Source organism: Nyctereutes procyonoides, unplaced genomic scaffold, assembly GCF_905146905.1.
Source record: "Nyctereutes procyonoides isolate TBG_1078 unplaced genomic scaffold, NYPRO_anot_genome, whole genome shotgun sequence".
Taxonomy (NCBI): Eukaryota; Metazoa; Chordata; class Mammalia; order Carnivora; family Canidae; genus Nyctereutes; species Nyctereutes procyonoides.
This window is the reverse complement of record NW_026575044.1, coordinates 15,256,693-15,280,680: the sequence shown is the minus strand read 5'-3', so window position 1 is coordinate 15,280,680 and position 23,988 is coordinate 15,256,693. Positions and strand designations below refer to the sequence as shown.

The window sequence follows — 23,988 nt, the reverse complement described above, 5'->3', positions numbered from 1 at the left end:
CCAGGAGATGCCCACCAGGTTCCAGGGTCCTGGAATTCCTCACCACATTCTAAAGTTCCGGAGGCTCAGACTGTTTCTGTCTTGGAGTGCCTGAGCCAGCTTCAGGACTGGGGAGGGGGCAGGAGACTCTAATCTCCTTCCCCAAGACTCAGGGCAGAAGACACAGACCTCACTCAGGCTGTGGGGGTGGCTGAGGGGACCGAAGCAGACCTCTGTGCCCAAGGACATCCTTGAGGACACTTGTGGGACAGCAGAGGGTCCCCAGAGCAGACTTATGGCCATCAGACTTCTTCAGGACGGAGCAACCAGGCAAACAGGGAAGGTCCCCCACACCAGTGAGTGGGTCACAGAGATCCTGCCCTGTCCCAGGGCCCAAGCCCCTCTGGGCCTCTCACCCCGTCTCTCCTCTTGCACCTGCACACCCCCCCTTCACCATGGGTCCCCAGCATCCAGCCCTCTGACCCAGTGCCCCCCTCCAGCCAAGCCCTTTCCTCTTCTCTCCATCCCACCTTCCTTGAGTCCTCAGGGTCCCTCATGCTCCTTCAGGATGCCCCCCATCCAGTTCCTTCCCCACCCTGTTCCTGCCATTCCCCCCCTCCCCGCAGGCCCCTGATCCTAATGAAGCACATCCCCACCAGAGGGATGGGCTGTTGGCCCTGCAGGGCTAACCTGTCTGACCCCTCAGCACTGCAGAAGCTCCTGAGCTGGGGGCTGCCTGTCATGGGCAACCGATTCCTGCAGCGCCAGCCGGGCGAGTTCCCTGTGTCTGCTTTTCTGCTGGGGGCAAGCACTGGAGGGCTCCTGGCTGTGGGTGAGTGGGGGGCAGAGGTTGGTGGGTGGGAGACCTGTCCTTCGACCTCTGGCTTGACCCTGCACTCTCAGGTCTCTTCCAGCTCCTGGTGAACCCTATGAACATCTATGAAGATCAGAAGATGGTGACATTGTACAGCTTGGTGGGTGAGTGCTGGCGACGGACAGGGAGTCTCCAGAGGCCTGTGGGGCCGCAAGAGTCTAGGTGCCCAGGAAGGAATCTGGCCTTGTCTCTTCTGTCCCAAGCGGCCCTCATGGCCCAAGTCTCCTCTTGGGCTCTGAGGGGAGATCCAGGGAGAAGAGGCCCCCGGTCTACAGAAGGAAACCCAGTCTTTGTCCTTCAGGAGCCTCCCCAGAGAAGGACTCTGAGTTAGCCATGTGATGCCCTCAAACCCCAGGGCCCGAGTCTGCTGACCTCTCTGACCTTGTGTCCCTCTCCTCCCGGTTCCATCCATTCATTCATTCTCTCATTTGCTCATTTATTCAGTGTGCACCAAGCTAAGGCTTCACCAGCCGATAGGGTCACAGGGGGAGGAGGCAGTGGAGAGACTTGGGCAGGAAAGGAACAAGAAAGGAACCAGAGTACTTCTGCTGGTGTGAAAAGAGGCACAAAGAGAGCAAGCTGAGGGCGTAGGGGAAAGGGGCTGGGGAGGCAGGGGCTGAGTAGTCAGGAAAGGGTTCTTGGAGGTGACACTGGGCCGAGGGCCTGGTGTCAGCAGTTGTCAGGCTATGAGAACAGAAATCCCACCTGAAAGTGGTTTAACCACAGAGAAAGTTGATTATCTCATGTAACAACAAGTTTCAAGGTTGAGCAGTCTTTGGAATTTGGATAATTCAGCAACTCAGTTCACCCCCCAAGGACCCAGGGGCCAGCCTCTTTTCCCTGCCATCTTTGACCTGGTGACCATTTGTCTTCAGGTCATGCAGTGGCTGCAGCAAGTCCAGGCATCTCATCTTCATACCCAATGTTGGAAGACTGGAACATTCCTTCCTTAGGTCTCTTTTAAGAAGGAGGAAAACTTTCCCAGACCCCCAGCTAGCTTCCCCATCCTGTCCATCCCACGCCTGCCTAGTAGGGCCCTTGCTAGCTCACTCAATGAACTGACCTGTGTGGACACCCAACCACCCACAGCCTACCCCCACGGGCAGCCTTTCCCATGCACCCTTTGCTTACTGCTTGTTTTCATTGACAAGACCCAGTCCTGCTTCTATAATTATGACTATTTCTAGGGTTGGAAAGGTCCGATGCAGTGTGTATGCAAATCCCACCTCATGGCACTCTCCAGCATCTTCCCTCCTGGCACCACGATCCACAGGCCCCTGGCTGCTGGCAGGAGGGTGGGGGGTCTCCACATGGCCCACCCTCCTTTCTCCACTTCCTTATCCTTCTGGTTCTTCTGATGTCAGAAGGGATTAGAAGGACAGAAAGCCAAAGTTCTCAATCCTGGGAGAGCCCCACTGCCTCTGGGCAGCAGAGCTGTCCCGCCTCGGGGTCTCTTGTGGTCTCTCTCTAGAGGCTCTGTGTGGACCTTGAGGTCCAGTTTCCTGCGGAGAGTAGTTCTATTTGTTCACGTCTTGTAGCTCCTGCCACCCACAGACCTTATGTTTAGGTGGCTGTCTGCAAACGGGCTGCCCTCTTGGACGGAGAACCTCACAGAAGGCTTAAGGCCTGCTGACCTCCAAAATGTCCACTTGTCCCAGGGAAGATGCACACGTCCTTGCCCTGCCAAAGTGGGAAAGCAGGCATGTGCAGCTGCCCACCCCCCTACCCCCATGGAGAGCAAGCAGGCTCTAGATCACGTTCCCCCCCCCCATCCCCAGAGGCCTGGCCAGCACTGCTGTGACCTCTCCTCCCACTGTGGGCTCTAGGTGTGCAGCTCAGCAGAAGCCACCTCCCCCTCTGCTCTAGTCTCAGCCGGGTGCCCATGAGGTCTCCCCCCTGGGCCTGAAACTGGACACCCGTCCTCTCTTTAGACTCTCCTGCCATGTCTGCTTATTCCAACTGCTCGTCTCCTCTTCCAGAAAATCCCAGAGACTAGTTATGTCCTTCAGGTGAGCTCAGAGAGGGTACCTAGCCCCACGGGCTCTCTGTAGAGTATAGGGCAACTACTGCCAACTCCATCCTTAGCCTGAGTCTTTGGCCAGAAGATGAGACAGCAGAACAAACCCCCTCTGATGTCTGGTTATACCATGATTGGGTTCGACAGATCCAGATTCACTCCTAGGTGTGGGGCAGGGACAGGATGTTGCCCTTGAACTAAACTCAAGTTGTATTAGCAAGGAAAGAGGCAGACAAGCTGTCGGGTGGTACCAGACAGGGATCATAGCAAACCTGTATGACGAGGTACAGCTGGCCAGGTGAAGAGCCACGCTCCTGGCAGAGGGAGCTGCCGGAGAAGCACAATGAGCTTGGCACACTCCAGGCCCAGCAACAGGCCTGTGTGGGAGGACGGGGTAGGCAAAGGGCTGAGCAGCCTGGCAGCAGCTAGGCAGGCGCCCCAGTACAGGGGTCTGCATACCATGTTGAGGGAGCCTGGACTGGTCCCCAAGTGTGGTCCAACATCAGTGGTAGTTTGGAGCAGAGAAGGGACAGGGTCAGATTTCTGTGTCTACAAGGTCACTCTGGCTACAAGTTAGTGAGAGAACAGAAGCAGAGGGCCAGGTAGCCCCCCTGAAAGGCGACGGGGACCCTGCGAGGGCCAGGGGCATAGACAGACCTTGCTTAGGCCATGAGGGTGCTGGCAAGCACTCCATCCCAGAGTGGGCAAGCCCAACTCTGCTGTCTCTTTGGCTTGGAATGCTGTCCTGCCTCCTCACTACTTTACTCATCTTCCAGACCTAGCTGACACGTCAGCTGCTTTGTCCAGCCTTCCTGGCCCCACCCTCCCCGCAGAACCGCCTGCGTCCTCTGCTCCCACCACCCTGGAGAAGGAGAAACACTCTGAGTTGTAGTCATTTGTTTATTCGCCGTCTCTCTCCCTGCATTACGAGCTCCAAGGAGCTCTCTGTGTCTCCTTGCAGAGACCACAGGGAGACACACATGAAACTGCTAACACAGAGTGTTACAGAGAGGGACGTGATTAAGGGCTGACATTAGGGACGGCGATTGCCAGCGGGGCAGGGGTCAGAGCACGGGAAACCGGGAACCACAACGTGGCTCCAAGTACCAGTGACTGCAGAACTCTCTTGCTCTCCCTGCTCCCTCAGCACCTCGCTGGCACAGAGGACGGCTTCCCCTTCCTGCGTGTACACACACATACACACACCCTCAGTCACTGACCAGGGCTCTTGGACCTCTGGTGTCTCTCTGAGCCCCTCCAGAGCCACCACACAGCTCAGCTCTGTAAACGGCTGTTCACTCAGTACACAGATGAGTGGAGCTGGGGTAAATGGGGTAAAGGCAGTGTGGTGATGGTTCTAGAAAGAAGTTGGGGTGTGGGTGCTCTGCTAAGCCTGGTGAGTCACAGCATCCTCCCTTGGCCTCAGCACCTGCTGGTTTCTCCCAACAGGCTTGGGGGTCGTGGGCTGGGGGACCTCCCCGCACATCCGCTGTGCCAGCCTCCTGCTTGTCCCTAAGATGCTGGGCAAAGAGGGCAGGCTCTTCGTGCTGGGATACGCCCTGGCTGCCATCTATGAGGGTGAGTCTGTGTCCCTGGGTAGCAGTCTGTGACCTGAGCAAGGATCCCAGGGGGCCATCCGGTGAGACCCAGGGAAGGAGGAAGAGTGGGAGTCTGATCCCAGCTGCTCCAATTCGCTGTGTGCCCCAGACAGTGCCTCTGCATCTCTGGGTCCCCATGCCTCACCCAGGTAAACACAAACAGCAGGTGAGGGCATGACCGCTCCCAGGCTCTGGGGTCCTACCACGGTACAATTCTAGAAGGCAGTCAATGTATGCAGAGCAGGTACAAAGGGGGCCTTCAGGAAGTGGCTGGCTCCAGAGGGAGACCCACCAGGACATCTTCCCCCAGGACCGGCGGCCAACCTGCGGAACAACCTCAACGAGGTGATCTCGTCGCTGGGCTGCACTGTACAGCTGCAGATCAACAACACACGCAAGGCCTGGCGTGTCTCCGTGGGTCCGCTGCGGGCAGTGCTCAAGGATCTGCTGGTCAGGACCTTGCACGGGCAAGGCCTGGGCCCCACTCCCCAGGGGCCCGGAATGATTTGTGATCCTGGACTTAGTTTCCCAATGGGGCACCACTGGCATTTTTTGCAGGACAGTCCTTAAACATTGCAGGATGTGCCCTGGGCAGTAACTGCTGGGGAAGCCCCCACCCCCAGTCATGGGACACACAACCCCCACCCTTCGTTTCCAAACACCTGGGTAGGCAGTACTCTGGGCAGCTGGAAACTGGGGGCCTTGGCCTGAGGAACCAGGAAGCTCTGAGGCCCCAGGGATCACAGAATTGAGCTGGGAGGACTGGAGGCTGGGGTGTGGGAGAATTGGAGAGTTGGGGAGACTGGGGACATGGAGATGTCATAGGGTCTGGGTGGTTAGTGTGAAGTCCAAGGGTCTGGGAATCCTGTCACTAGCAGGGATCTGAGACGGGGGCCTGCGAGAAGCTGGGAGCTGCGCAGGGGCAGAACCGGGGCCACTGGTGACAGGAAGCTGGGGTCCCTGAGGACTGAAGAGTGGAGCACAGAGTGAGAGGCCTCTCAGGGGCCTGGGCTCCTCGGCTGCCCCGCTGACCACAGCTCCTTCCTTGCCCTCCAACCCCAGGCCAGCAAAGATTCACTGAAAGCCGAGACTCAGAACATCACCAAGTCCTTTGAGGACCTGGATGACCAGGTGAACAGCGAGACTGGCTACACACTGGAGAACTCCATGGGCTTGGAGGGTACAGCCCGAGGTGGAGAGATGTACCGAGCTGTGCCATCCAGGTACCACCTCTCCACACAGAAGATGTATGAGCTGAAGACCAAGCTGCGCTGCTCCTGTGAGGGTCGTGCTGGACACAGGCTGGGGCCGGGGCTCCAGGTTGGGGCTGGGGCCTCACCTGCTCCTTGCCCCTTCCTGCAGATGTGGTGGACCAGGCCATCCTCAGCTGCCAGCGCTGGTTTGACCAGAAACACAAACAGTGCATGCAGCGCATCTGGGTTCCGCTGCTCAACCACCTGCTCTGCTTGCCCATGAAGTTCAAATTTTTCTGCAGCATCGCCAGGGGTCGGTGGGGTGAGGGGAGGGTGGGGACACCAGGCCGGGGACTGCTGGGTGGGCATATGGGTAGGAAAGCCCGAAATGGGCAGGGCACAGATGCTGAGGGCACCCCCAACCCTTCTGCTGGCTGGCTCTGCCCCCCAGCTTGTGCTCAGGCAGGCTCTGAGATCTGTCTGTTCATCTGAAGGATGGGCATAATAATAGTCCTTATCCCCTTAGGGGGTTTTGAGGATTTAAGGGAGCAATACATGTGAAGCAAGTAACATACAAAGGAATTCTCTTATAAATGTTGCCATCACTATTCATAGTTGGCATGGTTACAAATAGGTGAGAAAAGTGAGGGAAAATTGGGCTTTGTTCCCGGGACCCAAGATCCAAGCAGAGCAGAAAGGGGAAAGCCTCAGTGAGGAAGGAGGTCATGGGCAGACAGGCACATAGCTGGACAGAGGAACCGCAGGTGGGGACGTGGGCGGTGGGAAGCGGGCACAGGCCCCCAGACTCTGACCTGTACCCCCACCCCACAGCGATGGAGGTGTGGTGCCGCAGTCGCATCCCTGTGGAAGGCAACTTCGGGCAGACCTATGACTCTGTCAACCAGTCTATCCATGACCTGGGTGGGGAGTTTTCAGCCACTATTGATCTCAAGGTAGGAGGCAGGGGCTGGGATGAGCGAGGGAGTGGGTGGAGGGCACAGGGCATGGCCAGAGCAGATGAGGAGATGAAGGGGTAGGGGAGAGAACGAGGCCGGAACGGGGCTGGTGCTGGGTGACAGGGAGGGGGCAGTGCCAGCCTGTGGTCTGCCCGGGCCTGACTCTGGGTTCCGCAGGTCAGCCAGATGTGAGAGGGCGTCAGCCTGGGAGTGGGGCCGGGCGGAGGAGGGTGCTGCGCCCCAGGGCGTTAGGTGTCTGCACACAGGGGTCCTGCAGGTCCCGGGGAGAGCTGGGGCAACAAGGGGTGGGGCAGCGGCTGGGCGCAGATGGCAAGGAGGGTCGTGCCTGCACCTGTGCCCTCCACCAGGAAGAAAAGCAGGCGTGGATGCTGGGCCTCAACACGAGCTGGGAACACGTGAGCGCGGAGCTGCAGGACTATGTCCTCCAGCAGGAGGCCCAGCTGGAGTGGACGCTAGGGCTGCTGCGAGTACTGTTGTCCTGCACTTTCCTGCTGGTTTTCCGCATGTGAGCCCTCCATCCCTGATGCCCCAGGGTCCCTGACAGAAGACCCTGCCCCCAACCGAGGGGGCTTAGCAGCACAGAGACATGCTGCCCACTGCCAGTGCTCCCACCACCTTGAAAGGGAGACGGCCTCCCTTCATCTGCCTCTTTTGGCCTTCATCACAGCACTGACTTCTTTTACTCTCAGCTCTGACTTTTGATTTTTCTCTTGCCCTTCATATTCCCCTTGGCTCTGACTTTGCCCATTTTTATCGTCCAACCCTGCTTTCATTTTCTGCCGCCTGCTGTGTTGGCAGCCACTTTCCCTCCATTTGGACCAAAGTCCTCAACCCCACCCAGCCGGGTGTCCAGCTGGGCTGCCCTGGGCCTCACTGGGTCTCCCTGCTGACCTCTGGACCCTGTTTCCTGTCTCCGCCCCCAGAGTCCTGAGATGCCGGGCAAGGGGAGTGCGGGAAGGGTGGGGCTCCTGCTCAGAGCCCGTCTGTGGGGCAGGTGTGTGCCGAGGGCCCAGTGCGAAGACAGAGATGAGGGCACTGTCTTCCTGCTCTCAAGACGCTGGTAGTCTAGGGGAGGCCAGAGAGGCACCCAGGAAACACAGATGGTTGGAGGGCTTGGCTACCCCCTGGCTCTGGGAACAGGGGTGGGAGCTGAGGACATGCCCCTGCAAAGGCCATCATTGGGGTTCAAAAGGCTGCAGGTGGGGAGACACGGTCAAGGAAAGGAAGGAGTTCTTTTGGGGCAGAGATCACTGCTTCTGTGGGGTGTAGATGGCAGAGGCTGGGCTAAAGGACGGGACTGAAGCAGTTGTGGCCAGAAGAGTCTGGAAAGCCCTGCAGGCTGTAGGCTGGGAGGCCAAGGTGGGTCAGGGGTTAGAGAGCCTGGGGGGGAGCAGGGCGTGGCAGGAAGCTGGCCTGAGATGGCGGCAGGAAGAGGAAAGGTGCTGCAGGTCTCAAAGCCAGTTTAGGGAGGGCGGGGAGAGAGGGAGGAGGCAGAGTCGGCTTCCAGGCTCTGAGCCTGGGCAAGGGCCCTGGCCAAGGCGGCGAGGCCCGAGCTGGCCAGAGGGCGGGGAGGGCGAGCGGACGGCTGCCACACGGGGGCGCTCACGGGCTGCCTCGGCATTTACTGCGCTTTCGGCCTTTGAGGAGGATTTTTACAGGGTTTAGTACCACTGGCGCTGGAACTCATGTTTCACAGTTTACAGAGAGTATTTGAAGTAACTTTCACTTTGAAACACATCCCCAGTAATTAACATCTTTTCCTTAGGAAACCGAAGCATCATGTGGGACTTTGGGACGTGCACCCGGAAGAGCCCCTTACCAGCACACAACAGAAAACACTGCTTTCTCAAGGGTTTACGGGAAAGGAGGGAAATGTAGGTGGGGGATGAGTTTTGTTTGAAGTGACCTCCAGGTGTACTGCCGGCTGGGTCCAGAGGTGGATGTGGGAGTCCAGCGTAATGGCTGGTGGTTCTTTTTTTTTTTTTTAATTTTTATTTATTTTATGATAGTCACAGAGAGAGAGAGAGAGAGAGAGAGAGAGAGAGAGGCAGAGACACACACAGGCAGAGGGAGAAGCAGGCTCCATGCACCGGGAGCCCGATGTGGGATTCGATCCTGGGTCTCCAGGATTGCGCCCTGGGCCAAAGGCAGGCACCAAACCACTGCGCCACCCAGGGATCCCTGGCTGGTGGTTCTGTAGCCTTGAGGGGTTCCCCGCCTCTCTCTGCCTTTGCTCCTGCTGCTTCCTCTGCTTGAGATCCCGCCAGCTGGATCCACACCTGGGAAACCTCCCCTCTCGCCTGGGCACATGATCCTCCCTGCCTTTTCACCTGTGTCTCCTTGCTTGTATGGGTACCCACCTTGCACCAGACTGCAGGCTGCTGACAGAGTGTCTCTGCCATGCTGGGTGGTCTGGGGAATGACCGAGCATCAGGAAGCCCGTGGTTGGGGATGGGTGAAGAGAGCTTGGAGGACATGGAGATGTCTTCATGCACAGGTCCTTCTCCTATGTGGACAGCTACAATGGCGACATCCGCTTTGACAACATCTATATCAGCACCTACTTCTGTCAGATTGATGAACGCAGGAAGAAGTTGGTGAGTGGGCACAGCCCTGACCACAGGCACCTTGCTGTGTGCCCTCTGTGGCTTCAGGCTCCAGAAGGTCAGAGGGCCAAGGGGAGAGGGCCCTGGTGTCCCTCACAGGTTGGACATTTTATCCAGGGCAAACGGACTTTGCTGCCACTCCGCAAAGCCGAGGAGAAGACCATCATCTTCCCCTATAATCCCACCATGCAGGCCTCGGAAACAAAAAATGTGGTGAGGATAGAGTGGGGGGAGGCCCCTAGAGCCAACTGTGGGCTGGGCATGCAGGGTGAAGGCAGAGGCATCAGGAGGCCTCCGTGCAGGGCGGGCGGTGCTGCCCAGCTCAGGGCCTGCTCTCCTCTGACAGGTGAGAGAGCTCGTGGAGACAGTGCCTGTTCTGCTCCTGTTGCTGCTCCTCTGTGGCCTGGACTGGGCTCTCTACTCAATCTTTGACACCATCCGCCACCACTCCTTCCTACAGTACTCCTTCCGCAGTGAGTGATGCCCATCCACATGTGGCCACTTCTTCTAGTTCTGGCCCCTCCTTCTGGGGCCCAGCCCCTCACTGACCTGCTCAGGGTCAGGTCTCAACCCTGCAATCTGACAGCTGTCACTGGAGGGCTCTGTCTCCAGGCCTCCTTTATTTCCGCCACAGGGAGGGCTTAGCACTCAGTGGAGGGATGGGAGGGCCTGGGTAGCAGAGGATATCTATGTCTTGACCCACCCCACCTACATCCAGTCCCCATCCTGCCTCATCCCCTAAACTGCAATCCTTTCCTGACCTCCCACACCTCAGGCAGCCATAGATTGGAGGTGAAAGTCGGGGGGGACTCCATGCTTGCCCGGCTTCTTCGGAAAACCATTGGAGCCCTGAACAGCTCCTCGGAGACAGTGGTGGAATCAAACAACATGCGTGAGTGATGCTGAAAGTCTGGGTCAGAGGAATTGAGGGCGGGGGCCAGGGTCTTTCCAAGGTGTGGCAAGGGGGGGGGCAGTCAGCATGCTGGGGTTAGAGGCATCAGAGCAGGAAATGTCCGGTCAGACTTGAATTGCTGGAAGATGGCAGCCTTGAGTCAGAGCAGTGTAGGGGTGGAGGCCTTGGGGACAAAGGATCCCAGCCTTAGAGCAACACTGCGAAACAGAACTTTCTGCCATGATGGAAACCTCTCACATCTGTGCCATGTTGAGCAGAGCCTCAACAGCCGGGTAGCTATGGTGTGGAAGGTGCAGCCTGGCAGGGGGAGGGCTAGGCAAGGTCATTGGAGGCCTAAACTGCACCCCATCCCAGCGGGGTTCCCTGCCCTCAGCCTTGGCCGACCCCTGATGGGCCCACCTCTGCCCAGCCTGCCTGCCCCAGCCCATGGCTCTGGATGCCAGGGCTTATCTGAGGGCCGCACTCCCCATGGGCCTGCTGCTGTGCCTTTGCCTGCTCCAGGCCTTCGCCTACCGACTTCGGAGGGTCATCACAGCCTTCTACTTCCCCAAGGTACACCCTCCCACAAACTCCCCAGCAACCCCGCCCTGAGGGGCAGCACTGTCAGTGACCCCTTGTCCCCGGCCCCAGAGAGAGAAGAAGAGGATTCTGTTCCTCTACAATGACCTGCTGAGGAAAAGGGCGGCCTTTACAAAGTTAAGAAGGGCTGCCATCGTGAGGCGGGCACAACAGCAGAAGCCTCCAGTAAGTCCAGGCCTTTCTCCCATGGCTCCTGTGGTTGTGAGGACCGTGGAAGAGGAGCCTCCCAGCAGGCTGGCCAACCCCAGGGGCCCAGCCCACGGAGCTCAGCGAGTTCTGAAGTGATGCATGCCAAGGGCCCTGGTCATCCAGCTTCTGGGGTCAGGGCTGCATCCACCTCCGGTCCCCCAGGATTCAGCCCAGCCTGAGATGCTCAGTGGGCCCTCAGGAGGCAGTCAGGAAGGGGGAATCAGATTTGGTACAGTCTGGCTAAAAGTAAGCAAAGGACTCCCCCAGAAACAAGTGACCCAACACAAGCCACAGGTTCTACTGAGAGGCTCAGTGTCTTTGGGGGAGGCAGGGAGGCATCGGGAAGGGCCAAGTGGAGTAAGGAACAAGCACAGAGCAGAAGAACCAGCTCCCAGTCCACACTTCCTCATTAAGCTGCATGACCTTGGTGGTCCTCCCCCGACCTCAGTTTTTCCCTCTGAAGCACTGATGTGTAAGGCCTGTGCAGAGATGAGTAATAGCATGGCAGCGGGGTGCCAGTGAGGTGCCAGTGCCAGAGGGCCTGGGTTTGAATCCTGGCTCCTTTCTTTATTGCCATGACAACTGTGATCTGGAGTACTTACTTAAATGCTGGCCGTCAGTTTTTCCCTTCTGGAACACAGAGTGAACTACTGTTCCATCTGGTTGTTGGAAAAACGAAGGGAGTCTCACTCTCATGGAGCAGGCACCTAGCAAGCTCCATGCACACACTAGCTGTCACCATGTAACTCAGGGCAAGAGACTGCCTTTCCACACATGTTTTCTCATCTGAAAAAGAAATGATAAGGAGCCTGTTTTACAGGGCTATTGGGCTTTTAAAAAACATATTTTTTACTTAAATTCAATTTGCCAATATATAGTATTACACCCAGTGCTCATCCCATCAAGTGTCCTTAGTGCCCATCACCCAGTTACCCCATCCCCCCACCCTCCTCCCTTTCTGCAACCCTTTGTTTCTCAGGGCTATTTTTTTTTTAAATGGGCTCCATGTATTTAAAGATTTTATTTATTTATTCAAGAGAAACACACAGAGAGAGAGAGAGAGAGAGAGAAAGAGGCAGAGACACAGGCAGAGGGAGAAGCAGGCTCCATGCAGGGAGCCTGACGTGGGAGTGGATCCCGGGTCTCCAGGAACAGGCCCTGGGCTAAAGGCAGCGCTAAACTGCTGAGCCACCCGGGCTGCTCATGGCAGCCATTCTTAATCAGCCCCAACAGAGCTGTAAAAGTGAGAGACTATCTTTGCTTGACTCCCTCCCCCACCCCCACCCCCACCCCACCCGGAGCCTAGATCTCCCATCACACACAGAAGCTAAATGAATATCCGATGAAAAAGTGAGCGTACTGTGATTCCATGACCTAGTCATGAAGTAAACTGGATTTTGGTGGGAAGGTAGAAATGTGAAGGGCATTCCTCTGGAGCTAAGGGAACAGAACGTGCAAAGACTCAGAGCCCAAAGGGACTCTCAAGGGCCAGGGTGAGTCTGAGAGGCTGATACAGGAGATACAAAGTTCAAGGTGGACTGAGAGCAGAAGCTGGAGAGGGACCAGAGTGTGGAAAACTCTGAAGGCCAAGGCCAGGGATTCTGCCTTTGACATGCAGTGGGGCCTCCGGTTTCTTGAGCAAAAACTGCCCTGATAAAGTGGCCTGCAGAGAATTCCTGGCCATTGTCTGGCAAGAGGGTGGAAGCATTCTGAATCAGACCTGGGATCTGCAATCAGGGGACCTGGGGCCAGTCGGGTTTGCTTGCTTACTGTCTGTGCACTTTGGGAACTCACATAACCCTTGTGAGATTCTGCTTCTCACCTGTCAAATGAACCTAGCAGCGATAATCGATAATCGGAGCCCACCATGAGAACCAGATAAGGTGGACTATGGGAAAGTTGCTGCTCCGGGCTGGGGGGTAGTGGGAGCAGCATTCCCTCCCTCTCCATGGCCGAGTGGGGGGGGGGGCGGGAAGGGAGGCTCTCTAGACCCACTTCCCCAGCACCCCTGCAGCCCCTGCAGTCCAGGGCGCTCAGCACGTGGGCCCTGGCAGGCGCCGCGCGCTCCAGCGCCCCTCGCACCCCTTCTTTCGCCCTCGCTCCGCAGCACCGCGGCCTGGCGGCCGTCCTGGACCGCCGCTGCCCGCTCCTGCGCCGCTGGCTGCGCCGGCGCTGCGTGGTGTGCCAGGCGCCGCAAACGCCTGAGGCCTACCTGTGCCCGACGCCGGACTGCGGGGCCGTGTACTGCCAGTCGTGCTGGGACGACATGCGTCGGCGGTGCCCGGCCTGCACCCCGCGCGAGGAGCTCTCGTCCTCCGCCTACAGCGACAGCAACGACGACGCCACCTACGCGGAGTGAAGGGGCGTCCTGTCCTCCCGCTCCCCGCGCTGAATAAAGGCCCGTCTGCGCCAGACGCCCGCGCGTCCCAGGGGTCTGACTGGCAGTCCGCAGCCCCGGGCCGCCGACGTGACGTGGGAGGGCAGCCACGCTGCGGGGATGGGGTTCGGGCCGGCCGGGTGGAGGCGCGCCGCCCAAGAGGGTAGGACCGGGCCTCGGCTCGCAACGCGCGCAGCAGCCGGAGCGCCGCGGGGGCGGGGCGCGGGTCTCCGGGGGGCGGGGCCTGGCCCCTCCGGGGGCGGGGCCTGGTGGCGTCTCCGCACCACCCGGGGAGCCTGGCAGACCCGGCGGCCGCCGCTCCTCGGCGCGCGGCCCAGCACCTGCTGCCCTCGCCCCGCCCGGGGCGCCGCGGCCATGCGGCTGGCGCTGCTCTGGGCCCTGGGGCTCCTGGGCGCGGGCAGCCCTCTGACCTCACGGCCCCTCGCAGATATCGGTGAGTACCCGGCCCGCAGTGGGCGGCGGAGCGGGGAGGACGCACCGGGAGGAGGCGCGGGCTGGAGACCCGCGGAGACCCCCTACCAGAGCGCGGCCCGCCCCGGCTCGCTGTCCTGGCCTGAGGGCCCGGCGATGGAATGGCGGAAGAAGGAGGGGGATGCCGCTCCCCCCTCCACCGCGGTCATCCTCTGCTCGGTCCCCCCGTACATTTCCAGGCTCCGGTGCCGGGCACCGAAGGGCCTGGCCCAGCAGCCCCTCGGGATGGTGGGACAGGGTCGCTGCGCCCCGGGACCGACGTCTTCGCTCCTCTGGGGCCTAGCTGACCATTCCACCCAGTGCCAGGGCGCTGAGTGGGGACGGCCCGTAGGGTTTGGCGGAGAGGCTTCCCAGGCTCCCATCCCGGGCCTGAACGGCCAAGGCACACGCACCCTGGTGTTGATGCTACCAGGAACCAGGCGCAGCGAGCGGGAGGGAGTGCGGGAGGAGCTGGGGGAGGGAGAATTAGCCAGGAAAGAGACTGACACCAACTCCTCCTTGGAAGTTTCACTTCCAGCTGCTGTCTCGGCCTGGGGGCTGGGGGGCGGGCAGGCGGGGTGGGCTGGGCGGAGGAGAGAGGGCCATTGTGGGACCGGGGTGCCCAGGGAGGAAGCTGGGCTGCGGCGACCGGGTGTGCCCGACCGGGTAGGGCCGACAGGGTAGGGGGTTGTTTAGGAAGGGGTGTTTGCACTGCACACCCAGAAATGGGCGTTCCCGGCAGCTCCGCTGTGAGTGGGCACCGGGCCACTAGGCTTCGCCCAGGCTTGAGAGGCAGCGTTCCTAGGGGATGACCGCGGGGGAGAAGGAAGGGGGCTCTCCCCGAGGACCTGGAATGGGCACCCCGGGTGGGGAGGTGCAGGTGGGGCACTGGGGTGAAAGTTGGAAGCCCCACAGAAGCCCCTTCTCTTCGGGATTCTCCTCCAAGTCCCAGCATGCAATGCAGGAGTCCTTCAAGCAGAGAAGGGGGGGGCCTGTGGCCACCAGCTGTGCCCAATGCTGCTTCGGCTGCCACCTCTCTCAGCACCCTCTCGGGGGTCCTGGGGGCCCTGCAGGTGGCACTGAGGACGAGCATGCAAGGCCAGAGAGGGCCCTGGGTGGACCCTCGGAGCCCCAGATCCTTCCTGACCACCCCATGCTCAGCCTAGCAGAGATGCTTCAGGTGAGCCTCTCCCTCCCCTCAAGGGAAGAAATACAGCCCTGCCACCCCACAGAGCCTGGTTTTCAGGCAAAGTGTGGCTGAGGAGCAGGTGGGGGATCTCAGGGTAGCATGGCCAACCCTGGTCTGGCTGCCCCTCCTGCTACAGGCCAGCACCTGGCTTCCCTTATGCCCTCCCTCTCTCTCCACATCTTCTCCCACATCTGCCACCGCCCCAGCCGTCCATCTCCACCGGGGAACTCCCGAGGCCAGACCTGCTGCCTGGGTCTCCTTCTGTCCATTTTCTCAGGGTTTGGGGGTGGGGGGCTTGGAGAAGGTCAGGGCTACAGCAAACACCCCCCCCTTACCCAATTCTAAAGCTGAGTCAGAGGAAGGGCTGGGGCCTGCACTGGGTCTTCCATGATGCTTCCTCTCTGGGCAGGAAGCCGAGAAGGGGCGGCTCAGATACCTTCCTTGACCTCCCCACACAACCCCCCAGAACAATGCCCCAGGCCGGGCAGGGCTTCCTGGCCCCTCCCTCGGGACCCCCCCTCCCCCCAGTGATCTAATCGTTGGTGCTCTCCTAAGGGCCTGGGGTTTTCTGGTTAGAGAAGATAGGCATTTTGGTCAGGGCCAGGGAGGTGACATGCCCTCTGCTGCCACAGACCAATCTTCCTGAGGCCTTTCGGATCAAATTAGAATTGGATGGTGACAGCCATATTCTGGAGCTGCTACAGAACAGGTAACAATGCTAGTGATGACGTTAATAATATTGATAACATGGCTAACCCCCATTCAGCATTTACTACATGCTGGGTACTAGCACCTGAACTTATTCAATCCTTATAACCACCTGTAAGGTAGATGCTGTTGTGTCTTACTGTCCTCATTTTCTATATGAAGCAGTCAAGGCACAAAGAGGCTAAATAACTTGCCCAAGGTCACACAGCTAGTATGTGGTAAAAACCAGATTAGAACCCAGGTAGCCTGACAAGAGTTTGTGACCAAACCACTATACTCTGCTGCCTTTGGGGGAAGGCTGGCCCCCAGCCACCCCTCTACCCCTGCCAGGCCTCAGTCTTCACCCCACCAACCCCCACCCCCACCCCACCCTCAGGGAGGCAACTGTCGCTGCCTGCCTTTTTTGTCACAGGGACCTAGTCCCAGGCCGCCCGTGGCTGATGCGGTACCAGCCTGATGGCATCCGTGTGGTCAGTGAGGGACACACTCTGGTGAGTCTTGTGCCCTGTTTCTGGCCTGAGGGGAAGAAGAGGGTGTGCCCCTCGAGGGCGCCCTCCCTATAGGACTCACGAGGACACAGCATATCTTCACCAACAGGCTAGCCTCCTGGTCTCCAGCCTGGCCTGGCCTTCAAGGTTGCACTGCTATTTCTCTGCTGTAGGAGAACTGCTGCTACCAGGGAAGGGTGCAGGGCCATGCGAGCTCCTGGGTCTCTGTCTGCACCTGCTTGGGGCTCAGGTACCAAGGCCACCTCCCCTGCGGAGGGGCGGGGGGCAGTGAGGGGCATGAGGCACAGAGCTGAGAGGCTCTCTGACTTCCTGGGTCTTCCCAGGGGTTTGGTGATCCTGTCCCCAGAGAGAAGTTATATGTTAGACCTTGGGCCTGGGGACCTGCAGGCCCCCCCAAACATCTCCCGGATCCAGGACCTCTTCCTGCCAGGCCACACCTGTGCCCTGAGCCGGCATGCATCTGGGCCCACTCAGGCTCCCCTGGAGCAGCCCCCGGAACAGCACCACAGCTGCACTCGGGTGAGGACAAACAGCAAGAGGCTGGGCTTCTGTTGTCCCTGAGGGCCAGGCCCCAGACCCTGAGAGCCCTTTATCCCCAGAACCTTCTAAGGAGCAATTATCCATCACCACTGTGTGAACACCATCTCCTTTCCTCTTCCCAGCAACCCTGGGAGGGATGTGCCATCAGTAGCTCATTTGGGTGAGAAAACCAGCTCAGGGAGGTTAGTGACTTGCCCAAAGTCATTCAACTAATAAATGATATATCCAGGATATACATGCAGGTACTTGGCCTAAAATCCAAATCATATGATCCTGAATGCAGAGAGGCCTCCCTTGGCCATGGATGATACAGAATTACCAGTCATAAAACACTATGAATCCAATCTCCTAATTTATAAAACGGGGGAAAATAGGGTCTCCTGGGTGGTTCGGTCTGTTGGGTGTCTGCCTTCGGCTCAGGTCCTGATCTCAGAGTCCTGAGATCCAGCCACGTGGGGCTCCCTGCTCAGTGAGGAGTCTGCTTCTCCCTCTGCCCCTCCCCCCTGCTTGTGAGGCACAGCGCGCTCTCTCTCTCTCTCACTTTCTCTCAAATAAATTTAAATATTTAAATTAATTAATTAATTAAAAAGGCAGGGATAATAAAACTACCTTTCAGGGTTATTGTGAAGATTAATTGAATCTATATGCACAGTGCTTAGAACTATGCCTGAGGTATGAATATATTATGGTGTTAGCTATTTATTTTTTTAAGTTTATTTTTTATTTATTATTTTGAAAGATTTTATTTGTTCATGAGAGACACAGAGAGAGAGGCAGAGAGAGAAACCAACTCCTCGTGGGGAGCCCGATACGGGACTCAATCCAGGACCACGGGATCACACCCTGAGCCAAAGGCAGATGCTCAACCAATCAGCCACCTAGGCATCCCAAAGTTTATTTTTTAGTAATCTCTACACCCATCATGGGGCTTGAACTCACAACCCCAAGACCAAGAGTCATGCATTCTATCAACTGAGCCAAACACCCCTATTATTATTATTTTAATTTGGAAAAAGCACTGAATTTGGAACCAAAAAAGCAGGGCTCTACTCCCAGCTGCATGGCCTACATCTGGGTCCACCCTGGGCAAGTCCCTGGCCTCTCGAATCTCAGTGGTTCATCTGTAAAATGAGCCACACAGGGTGGGAGTGGACACGGCTCAGGCAGCCCCGTGGTGCACCTGATGCTCCTTCTTGCCCACAGCGGCGGCGGGACGTGGTGGCAGAGACCAAGATTATTGAGCTGGTGATAGTGGCCGATCACTCTGAGGTAAGCTTGCTGGCCCCTGTATGTCCTCCCCTGACCCCTGCCCACCCTGCCGTTTCACATGCCCATTTCTCTTGACCCACAGACACAGAGGTACCCGGACTCCCAGCAGCTGCTGAACCGCATGCTGAAAGTGACCTTCCTCTTGGACACAGTGAGTGCCGGGCTGGGCAGCACCCCATTAGCCCTCCCCTCTGGCTGTGGGGGCCTCTCTCCTGAACCCAGTTCTTTCAGTTCTTCCGGCCCCTGAATGTCCGGGTGGTGTTAGTGGGCCTGGAGGCCTGGACCCAGCGCGACCTGGTGGAGATAAGCCAGGACCCAGGCCTCACACTGGACAATTTCCTCCACTGGCGCCGGGTGGACTTGCTGCCTCGACTGCCCCATGACAGTGCCCAGCTGGTGACGTAAGATCCCCAAGCTCTGCCCCTGTCTGAGGCCTTGAGGCTCTGGCTGCCATGGCTTTGGGCCTGACCTTCGACCTCACAATCCCACAGTGCTACTTCATTCTCTGGGCCCACAGTGGGCATGGCCGTTCAGAACTCCATCTGTTCTCCTGACTTCTCAGGAGGGGTGAATATGGTGAGCCAGTTCAGGTCTCCTCTCTGTTCCCCTTCGTGGACTTCTCACTGGGGGTCCACTTATTCCCCAAAACCCCTACCAACTACCAACCCCCAAGCTCTGGGCCTAGGGGCAGGGCTGTGGGATGTGGCCCCTGCTGTTAGCTCACCAGTCTTTACCTGGGAGGGCTTCCCATTTCCTGGTGGGGGAGGGCAGTGGGGGCCCAGGGTCACAGAGCAAGGGAAGGGAACAGAGCTGAGCCAGATCCCCAGGCTCTTGCCACCCAGGCCTGGGCTCTCCTCTTATTTAGAAGCAGTTAAGGAGAGAGGCAGTGCTGAGTGCCCATGAGGTGAGATGGGGAGAACAGGAGCAGTTAGGCTGATGCTGGACCTGGGGTGTCCCCTCCCCATTGCCAGGACCACTCCACCAGTGTCCTGGGAGTTGCATCCTCAATAGCTCACGAGTTGGGCCACAGCCTGGGCCTGGACCACGACTTGCCCGGGAACAGCTGCCCTTGCCCCGGGCCGGCCCCTGCCAAGAGCTGCATCATGGAAGCTTCCACAGAGTGAGTAGCAGTTGGAGGAAGAGGGGTGTGGGGCAGGGGCAGGAGGCCACCACAGCCCCAATCTTTCTTGCCACCATCCCCAGCTTCCTGCCGGGCCTGAACTTCAGCAACTGCAGCCGGCAGGCCCTGGAGAAAGCCCTCCTGGATGGAATGGGCAGCTGCCTCTTTGAACGGCTTCCCAGCCTGCCCTCTATGGCCACTGTGTGCGGAAATATGTTTGTGGAGCCTGGAGAACAGTGTGATTGTGGCTTCCCGGACGTGAGCCCCTCCCCCAGAACCTCACCCCACTGGCTTCTATGACCCCCTCCCTGGGCTCATTACCCCTCCTACCCCTTTGGAAAGCCAGAGCCCCCCGTGGCTCTAAAGGGACCAGTCACCCCTCTGCACACCTCCCTGTCTGTGGGGACGGCACATGGAGTGTGGGGCTCTGGCTTTCCCTCATTATGTGTACCCTTCGGGGTCGGGCTCCCAGAGGACAGGCAGGGATGGCTCCCAAGCCTGCTCTGATACGAGATCGCTCTGCCCTCAGGACTGCACTGACCCCTGCTGTGACTACTTCACCTGCCAGCTGAGGCCAGGGGCACAGTGTGCATCTAATGGGCTCTGCTGTCAAAACTGCCAGGTGGGCACAGACCGGACTGGCTGGCCACCCGAAGCTCATCTGCTGAGCGTCAGGATGGAAAGGGTGACCCCCAGGGCCCTGGTTGGACCCGCCCAGCACTCACACACTGCTACACCCTCACCCCACAGCTGCGCCCGGCTGGCTGGCAGTGCCGTCCTGCCCGAGGGGACTGCGACTTACCCGAGTTCTGTCCAGGAGACAGCTCCCATTGCCCTCCTGATGTCAGCCTGGGTGACGGCGAGCCATGTGCAGGGGGACAGGCTGTGTGTGTACAAGGGCGCTGTGCTTCCTACGCCCAGCAGTGCCAGGCTCTCTGGGGACCAGGGGCCCAGCCCACTGCACCACTTTGCCTCATTGCTGCCAATACTCGAGGGGATGCATTTGGGAGCTGTGGGCGCAGCCCTAACGGCAGCTACATGTCCTGTGCCCCTAAGTAAGTGTGGAGCTTGGGTTCCCCTCTGGGTGTGTGGGAGCCTTGACCTGACCCTGCCCCTCATCCCTTCCTTCAGAGATGCCATGTGTGGACAGCTCCAGTGCCAGGGGGGTCAGGCCCAGCCTCTGCTGGGCTCAGCCCGGGATCTGCACTGGGAGGTGCTAGAAGCCAACGGGACCCAGCCAAGGCTGAACTGCAGCTGGGTCCACCTGGACCTGGGTGACGATGTGGCCCAGCCCCTCCTGGCGCTGCCTGGCACAGCCTGTGGTCCTGACCTGGTAAGCAATCTGAGTGGGCAGAGCCAAGAGGGGAGGGCTCTCTGGGGCACAGAAAGCAGTGCCGTGGCCTCACTGGCCACCAGTGTAAAAGGCTCAGACTCTGGGGAGCGAGGGGGGGCGGGTTCAGACTCATACTTCAGACAGCAAGTTCTGTCATCCTGTGAGCCTCGGCTTCTCCAGCTTGTGGCTTCAGCCGTCCTGGCCTCCTGGTGCTAGGAAAGCTTTGTGAAAATGTGATCTTTCTTCTCCCTGGGGCAGGTATGCATTGACCATCAGTGCCAGCCCGTGGACGTCCTGCGTGCCCAGGAATGTCGAAGCAAATGTCACGGGCACGGGGTGAGCTGGCATGGGGGAGACAGGAGGGGAGCAGGGAGCCCCCAACGAGGCCAGTGATGGTGGGCTTTGGACACACACATACCTATGTTCCAATCCTCGTTCTACTCCTTCCTGGCTGTGTAACCTGGGCCAGATAATTAACCTCAGGTCCCCTCTGAGCTTTTCTTAGCCATCCAATGGGCAGATAACAGTACCCACTTCCCAGGACCCCTGAGATGAGCATGAGAGCGCCTGGCATAGGACCTGGCTTGGAGAAGGCGCTAACCCAGTTAGGTGGATTTTATTTCCTCTGGCATGGACACAGGCTCCCTCTGCCCACTCCATCATCCCCAGCACACCTTCCAATTGTAGACATAGGAGATCCTGAAAAGCTGGGGACAGGGAAACACGACCCCAGAGTGCAGAGCCCCTCATCGCTCAACCTGTCACCCCCCTAGGTCTGTGACAGCAAAGGACATTGCCACTGTGAGGAGGGCTGGGCCCCCCCTGACTGCACCAGCCATGTCAGAGGTAGCTGGGGGACAGGGGCAGCCGGGAGGGCAACATGGCTTAGCCTTTACCGTCCCCCCTTCCTGACTTCTTCCTCACCCCCTCCCATCCTCTGACTACTTCACCTCCATGCCCACCCTCTCCCCCTTCCCTGGTGCAGGATTCCTAGCCCTGCCCACCTTCAAACCTGCCCTCACCCCACAGCAACCAGCTCCCTGACCACAGGGCTGCCCCTCAGCCTCCTGTTGGTAGTAGTCCTGGTACTGCTTGGTGCCAGCTACTGGCACCGTGCTCGCCTGCGTCAACGACTCTGTCAGCTCAAAGGGCCCAGCTGCCAGTACAGGTACCTGCTCCCTCAACAGCTCTGGGGTCCTGGCCCCACCCCCGCCAGAGCCCCTCAGACCAACCCATGCACCCTCCGTCCCCTCCGTGTGCCGTATAACTCCTTACTCACGCACAGACCCATGGAGGGTAGCTGGAAGCCAGGGCCACTTCTGCCCCTGAGCCCCTGGGCTAAGTAGGTGGAGCCCTCCCCACATCTGATCGGCCCTAAACTGCACATGAGCTGCTCTCCCAGGAGCTGCAAAGGGACCACCCCACCCAAGGGTCGCATGTGGGTGGAGAGCACAGTCTGAGCCTGGACCCTCTCCCTCCTTGCTTTTCTCCATGGTCAGAGCGGCCCAGTCCGGTCCCTCAGAATGCCCAGGACCCCCACAGAGGGTCCTGCTGATGCCAGGGGCCAAGGTAAGTCATGGATAGCAGAGGAGAGAGGCCCCCCTTGTCTAGGCATCTAACGTGGGCCCTGGGGTGGGGGTACTAAAGGCCCTAGATGCAGAGAAAGACCCCCAGGGCCCAGGAGTCAGCCAGAGGAGCCAGGGCCAGCCCTTCCTACACCCCCTACGTTCACCCCTCCCCTGCCCCAGCTGCAGGCCCAGAAGCAGAATCCAGCCTGGAGTGGGGAGGGGCAGTCACCTAGGAGGGTCTGCTGAGTCCTTTGAGCTGGCCAAGCTGGTGGCTTTGAGAGGTGGGTCTGTGGGTGCTCCCAGCAGGGGCCCCTGGAGGATGCGGGGCTCAGAAATGGCCTTCAGTGTGCCACTACCTGCTGAGGCCCAGGTCACCATGTGTAGAAGGGCTGCTGCACGCCCCGCAAGCCCTCTGGAGCTGATGACGGGGTATGTGTGTGGAGGTGGTCTGCATGCTCACCCCACCACTGGTCACCCCCTCTGCATGCAACTGAATAACCGCATGCACAGTCTCCACCTCCCCTGGGGCCCTGGCTGCCCCTCCCCAGGCACTAACCCCTCTCTGCTCACATCTCTCTGCTCCCTCTCCCCTCCCCCATCCCACCCTGCCTGCCTGCTCCTCCTGCTCTCTCAGCAGGCTGGTATTCTTGGCTTCCCAGCACCCCCCTCCAGACCGCTGCCTCCTGACCCTGTGCCCAAGAGACTCCAGGTAAATCCAGGCCAGGCCCCGCCCTGACCCAGGGCAGGTGGGAGGCTTGGTGCCCAGCTGCAGTTCCCACCCCTGTCCCCTGCCAGTAGCGCTCTCTGTGAGGGGACCAGGGTGCCCCTTGGCCTGCAGATACAGCCCCAGCAGCAGCAAAGGGTGAGCCTCCTGCCTTGTTTTCTACCACCACCTGGTGGTCAGTGGCAGGACTGCAGCCGGCCCGGGACACCGCTGTGACCCATCCCTTCCTCCCCTGAGGCTTCTGCTGGCAGAACCCCAAGCCTTGTGCTCATGTCCCCATTCTCTCCTGCCCCCTGGCTGACTTTGCATGTTGAACTGAACCCCTCAAGAAAACCACTGCATGCTCACTTGCCCCTGGCCATGCTCTCACAGCACTGCCCATCTCTCTGTCCAGGCTGAGCTGGCTGACCGGCCCAATCCCCCCACCCGCCCTCTGCCCGCTGACCCGGTGGTGAGGCACCCGAAGGTAACAGTGTGGGGAGAGAAGGGTGCAGCCTCTCCCCCACCCAGAGCTGTGGTGCTTATTGTCCTGGCAGTGGTGGCCATGGCGAGATGCCCCCTCTGTGTGTGAGGACACACACCCCCGGTGTCCTTTAACGGTGACAGGTTTGTGTGGAAACAAAGGTGACCTCTGGAGCCGGCCCCACAAGCTGGGGTCCCCCAGCAACAGGAGTGGGCAATATGACATCTCCTCCCAAGCCAGCCTCCTGCTTTCTCTCTCACCCTCAGGGGCCTGCCAAGCCCCCTCCCCCGAGGAAGCCACTGCCTGCCAACCCCCAGGGCCGGGGCCCTTCGGGTGACCTGCCTGGCCCAGGAGCTGGAATCCCGCCTCTAGTGGTACCGTCCAGGTAGGCTCCGAGGGGCGCGGAGGGGCGCGGAGGGGCGCGAATGGTCTGCGGAAAGGGGGACTTCTGACCTTTTTTCTGGGCTTCCCGCACCCCAGGCCTGCGCCGCCACCTCCAGCAGCGTCCTCCTCGCTCTACCTCTGACCTCTGCTGAGGTTCCGCTGCCTTCAGCCCCGACGTAGGACTTCCAGGGGCGGACCGGCCCTGGGAGTGCCCCGCGATGACTGAAGGAGCCGGAGCCTGGTCGCGGCGGAGCAGGCACCTTCAGACCCCCAGCACTCCTGCGCGCCGACCCGCCCACGAAGCCTGTGGCGGGAGGTGGGGAGGGGCTGGGTGCCAGACAGGGCCGAGGGGGTGCCCACAGCCGGTCCCTGCTCTGGTGCAATAAACGTGAGGTCTGGGGAGCGTGC

At 59.4% G+C, this 23,988-nt stretch overlaps 2 protein-coding genes and 1 long non-coding RNA gene across 16 annotated transcripts; 2 read left to right on the top strand and 1 right to left on the bottom strand.

Annotated features, from left to right (window-relative positions):
• The first annotated feature begins 8 nt into the window (after nucleotides 1-8).
• Nucleotides 9-13,530, top strand: DCST1 (DC-STAMP domain containing 1). The gene is made up of 16 exons (XM_055323875.1): nucleotides 9-335; nucleotides 686-811; nucleotides 883-957; nucleotides 4,320-4,448; nucleotides 4,779-4,918; nucleotides 5,531-5,747; nucleotides 5,831-5,974; nucleotides 6,493-6,614; nucleotides 6,986-7,143; nucleotides 9,136-9,235; nucleotides 9,362-9,457; nucleotides 9,591-9,717; nucleotides 10,020-10,136; nucleotides 10,567-10,709; nucleotides 10,788-10,901; nucleotides 13,033-13,530. The coding sequence occupies exons 1-16, from the start codon at nucleotides 275-277 to the stop codon at nucleotides 13,282-13,284; spliced, it is 2,121 nt and encodes a 706-aa protein (XP_055179850.1). The 5' UTR covers nucleotides 9-274; the 3' UTR covers nucleotides 13,285-13,530.
• LOC129508782 (uncharacterized) lies at nucleotides 8,667-13,253 on the bottom strand. The gene is made up of 3 exons (XR_008664241.1): nucleotides 13,138-13,253; nucleotides 11,528-11,711; nucleotides 8,667-9,204 (listed from the first exon to the last, which is right to left on the bottom strand). It is a non-coding gene; the product is annotated as an uncharacterized LOC129508782 (long non-coding RNA).
• A 102-nt stretch (nucleotides 13,531-13,632) lies between the features above and the next one.
• Nucleotides 13,633-23,982, top strand: ADAM15 (ADAM metallopeptidase domain 15). 14 transcript variants are annotated; one of them, XM_055323837.1, is made up of 23 exons: nucleotides 13,633-13,756; nucleotides 14,847-14,953; nucleotides 15,595-15,671; nucleotides 16,083-16,161; nucleotides 16,332-16,408; nucleotides 16,503-16,698; nucleotides 17,923-17,988; nucleotides 18,071-18,139; nucleotides 18,220-18,389; nucleotides 18,480-18,564; nucleotides 18,960-19,108; nucleotides 19,192-19,366; nucleotides 19,638-19,730; nucleotides 19,859-20,163; nucleotides 20,240-20,441; nucleotides 20,700-20,777; nucleotides 21,215-21,287; nucleotides 21,471-21,609; nucleotides 21,941-22,010; nucleotides 22,647-22,718; nucleotides 23,128-23,199; nucleotides 23,463-23,581; nucleotides 23,677-23,982. In XM_055323837.1, the coding sequence occupies exons 1-23, from the start codon at nucleotides 13,678-13,680 to the stop codon at nucleotides 23,720-23,722; spliced, it is 2,598 nt and encodes an 865-aa protein (XP_055179812.1). In that variant the 5' UTR covers nucleotides 13,633-13,677; the 3' UTR covers nucleotides 23,723-23,982. The 14 variants fall into 14 exon arrangements, 12 of the variants coding, with proteins under 12 accessions (XP_055179812.1, XP_055179811.1, XP_055179814.1 ...); XM_055323836.1 differs by having other exon boundaries at nucleotides 22,644-22,718; XM_055323844.1 differs by having other exon boundaries at nucleotides 13,684-13,756; nucleotides 14,720-14,953.
• Nucleotides 23,983-23,988: the final 6 nt, after the last annotated feature.

What these genes read in the sequence shown, in the direction of transcription:
- ADAM15 (XM_055323843.1), top strand. Translation starts at nt 14,732, where the DNA reads ATGCAGGAGTCCTTCAAGCAGAGAAGGGGGGGGCCTGTGGCCACCAGC. An exon ending in TCTCAGGAGGGGTGAATATG is followed by an intron (nt 18,565 to 18,959) that starts GTGAGCCAGTTC and finishes CCCCATTGCCAG; the next exon opens with GACCACTCCACCAGTGTCCT. An exon ending in ATCATGGAAGCTTCCACAGA is followed by an intron (nt 19,109 to 19,191) that starts GTGAGTAGCAGT and finishes CACCATCCCCAG; the next exon opens with CTTCCTGCCGGGCCTGAACT.
- DCST1 (XM_055323875.1), top strand. Translation starts at nt 275, where the DNA reads ATGGCCATCAGACTTCTTCAGGACGGAGCAACCAGGCAAACAGGGAAG. An exon ending in GGTGGAATCAAACAACATGC is followed by an intron (nt 10,137 to 10,566) that starts GTGAGTGATGCT and finishes ACCTCTGCCCAG; the next exon opens with CCTGCCTGCCCCAGCCCATG. An exon ending in CAGCCTTCTACTTCCCCAAG is followed by an intron (nt 10,710 to 10,787) that starts GTACACCCTCCC and finishes CCCCGGCCCCAG; the next exon opens with AGAGAGAAGAAGAGGATTCT.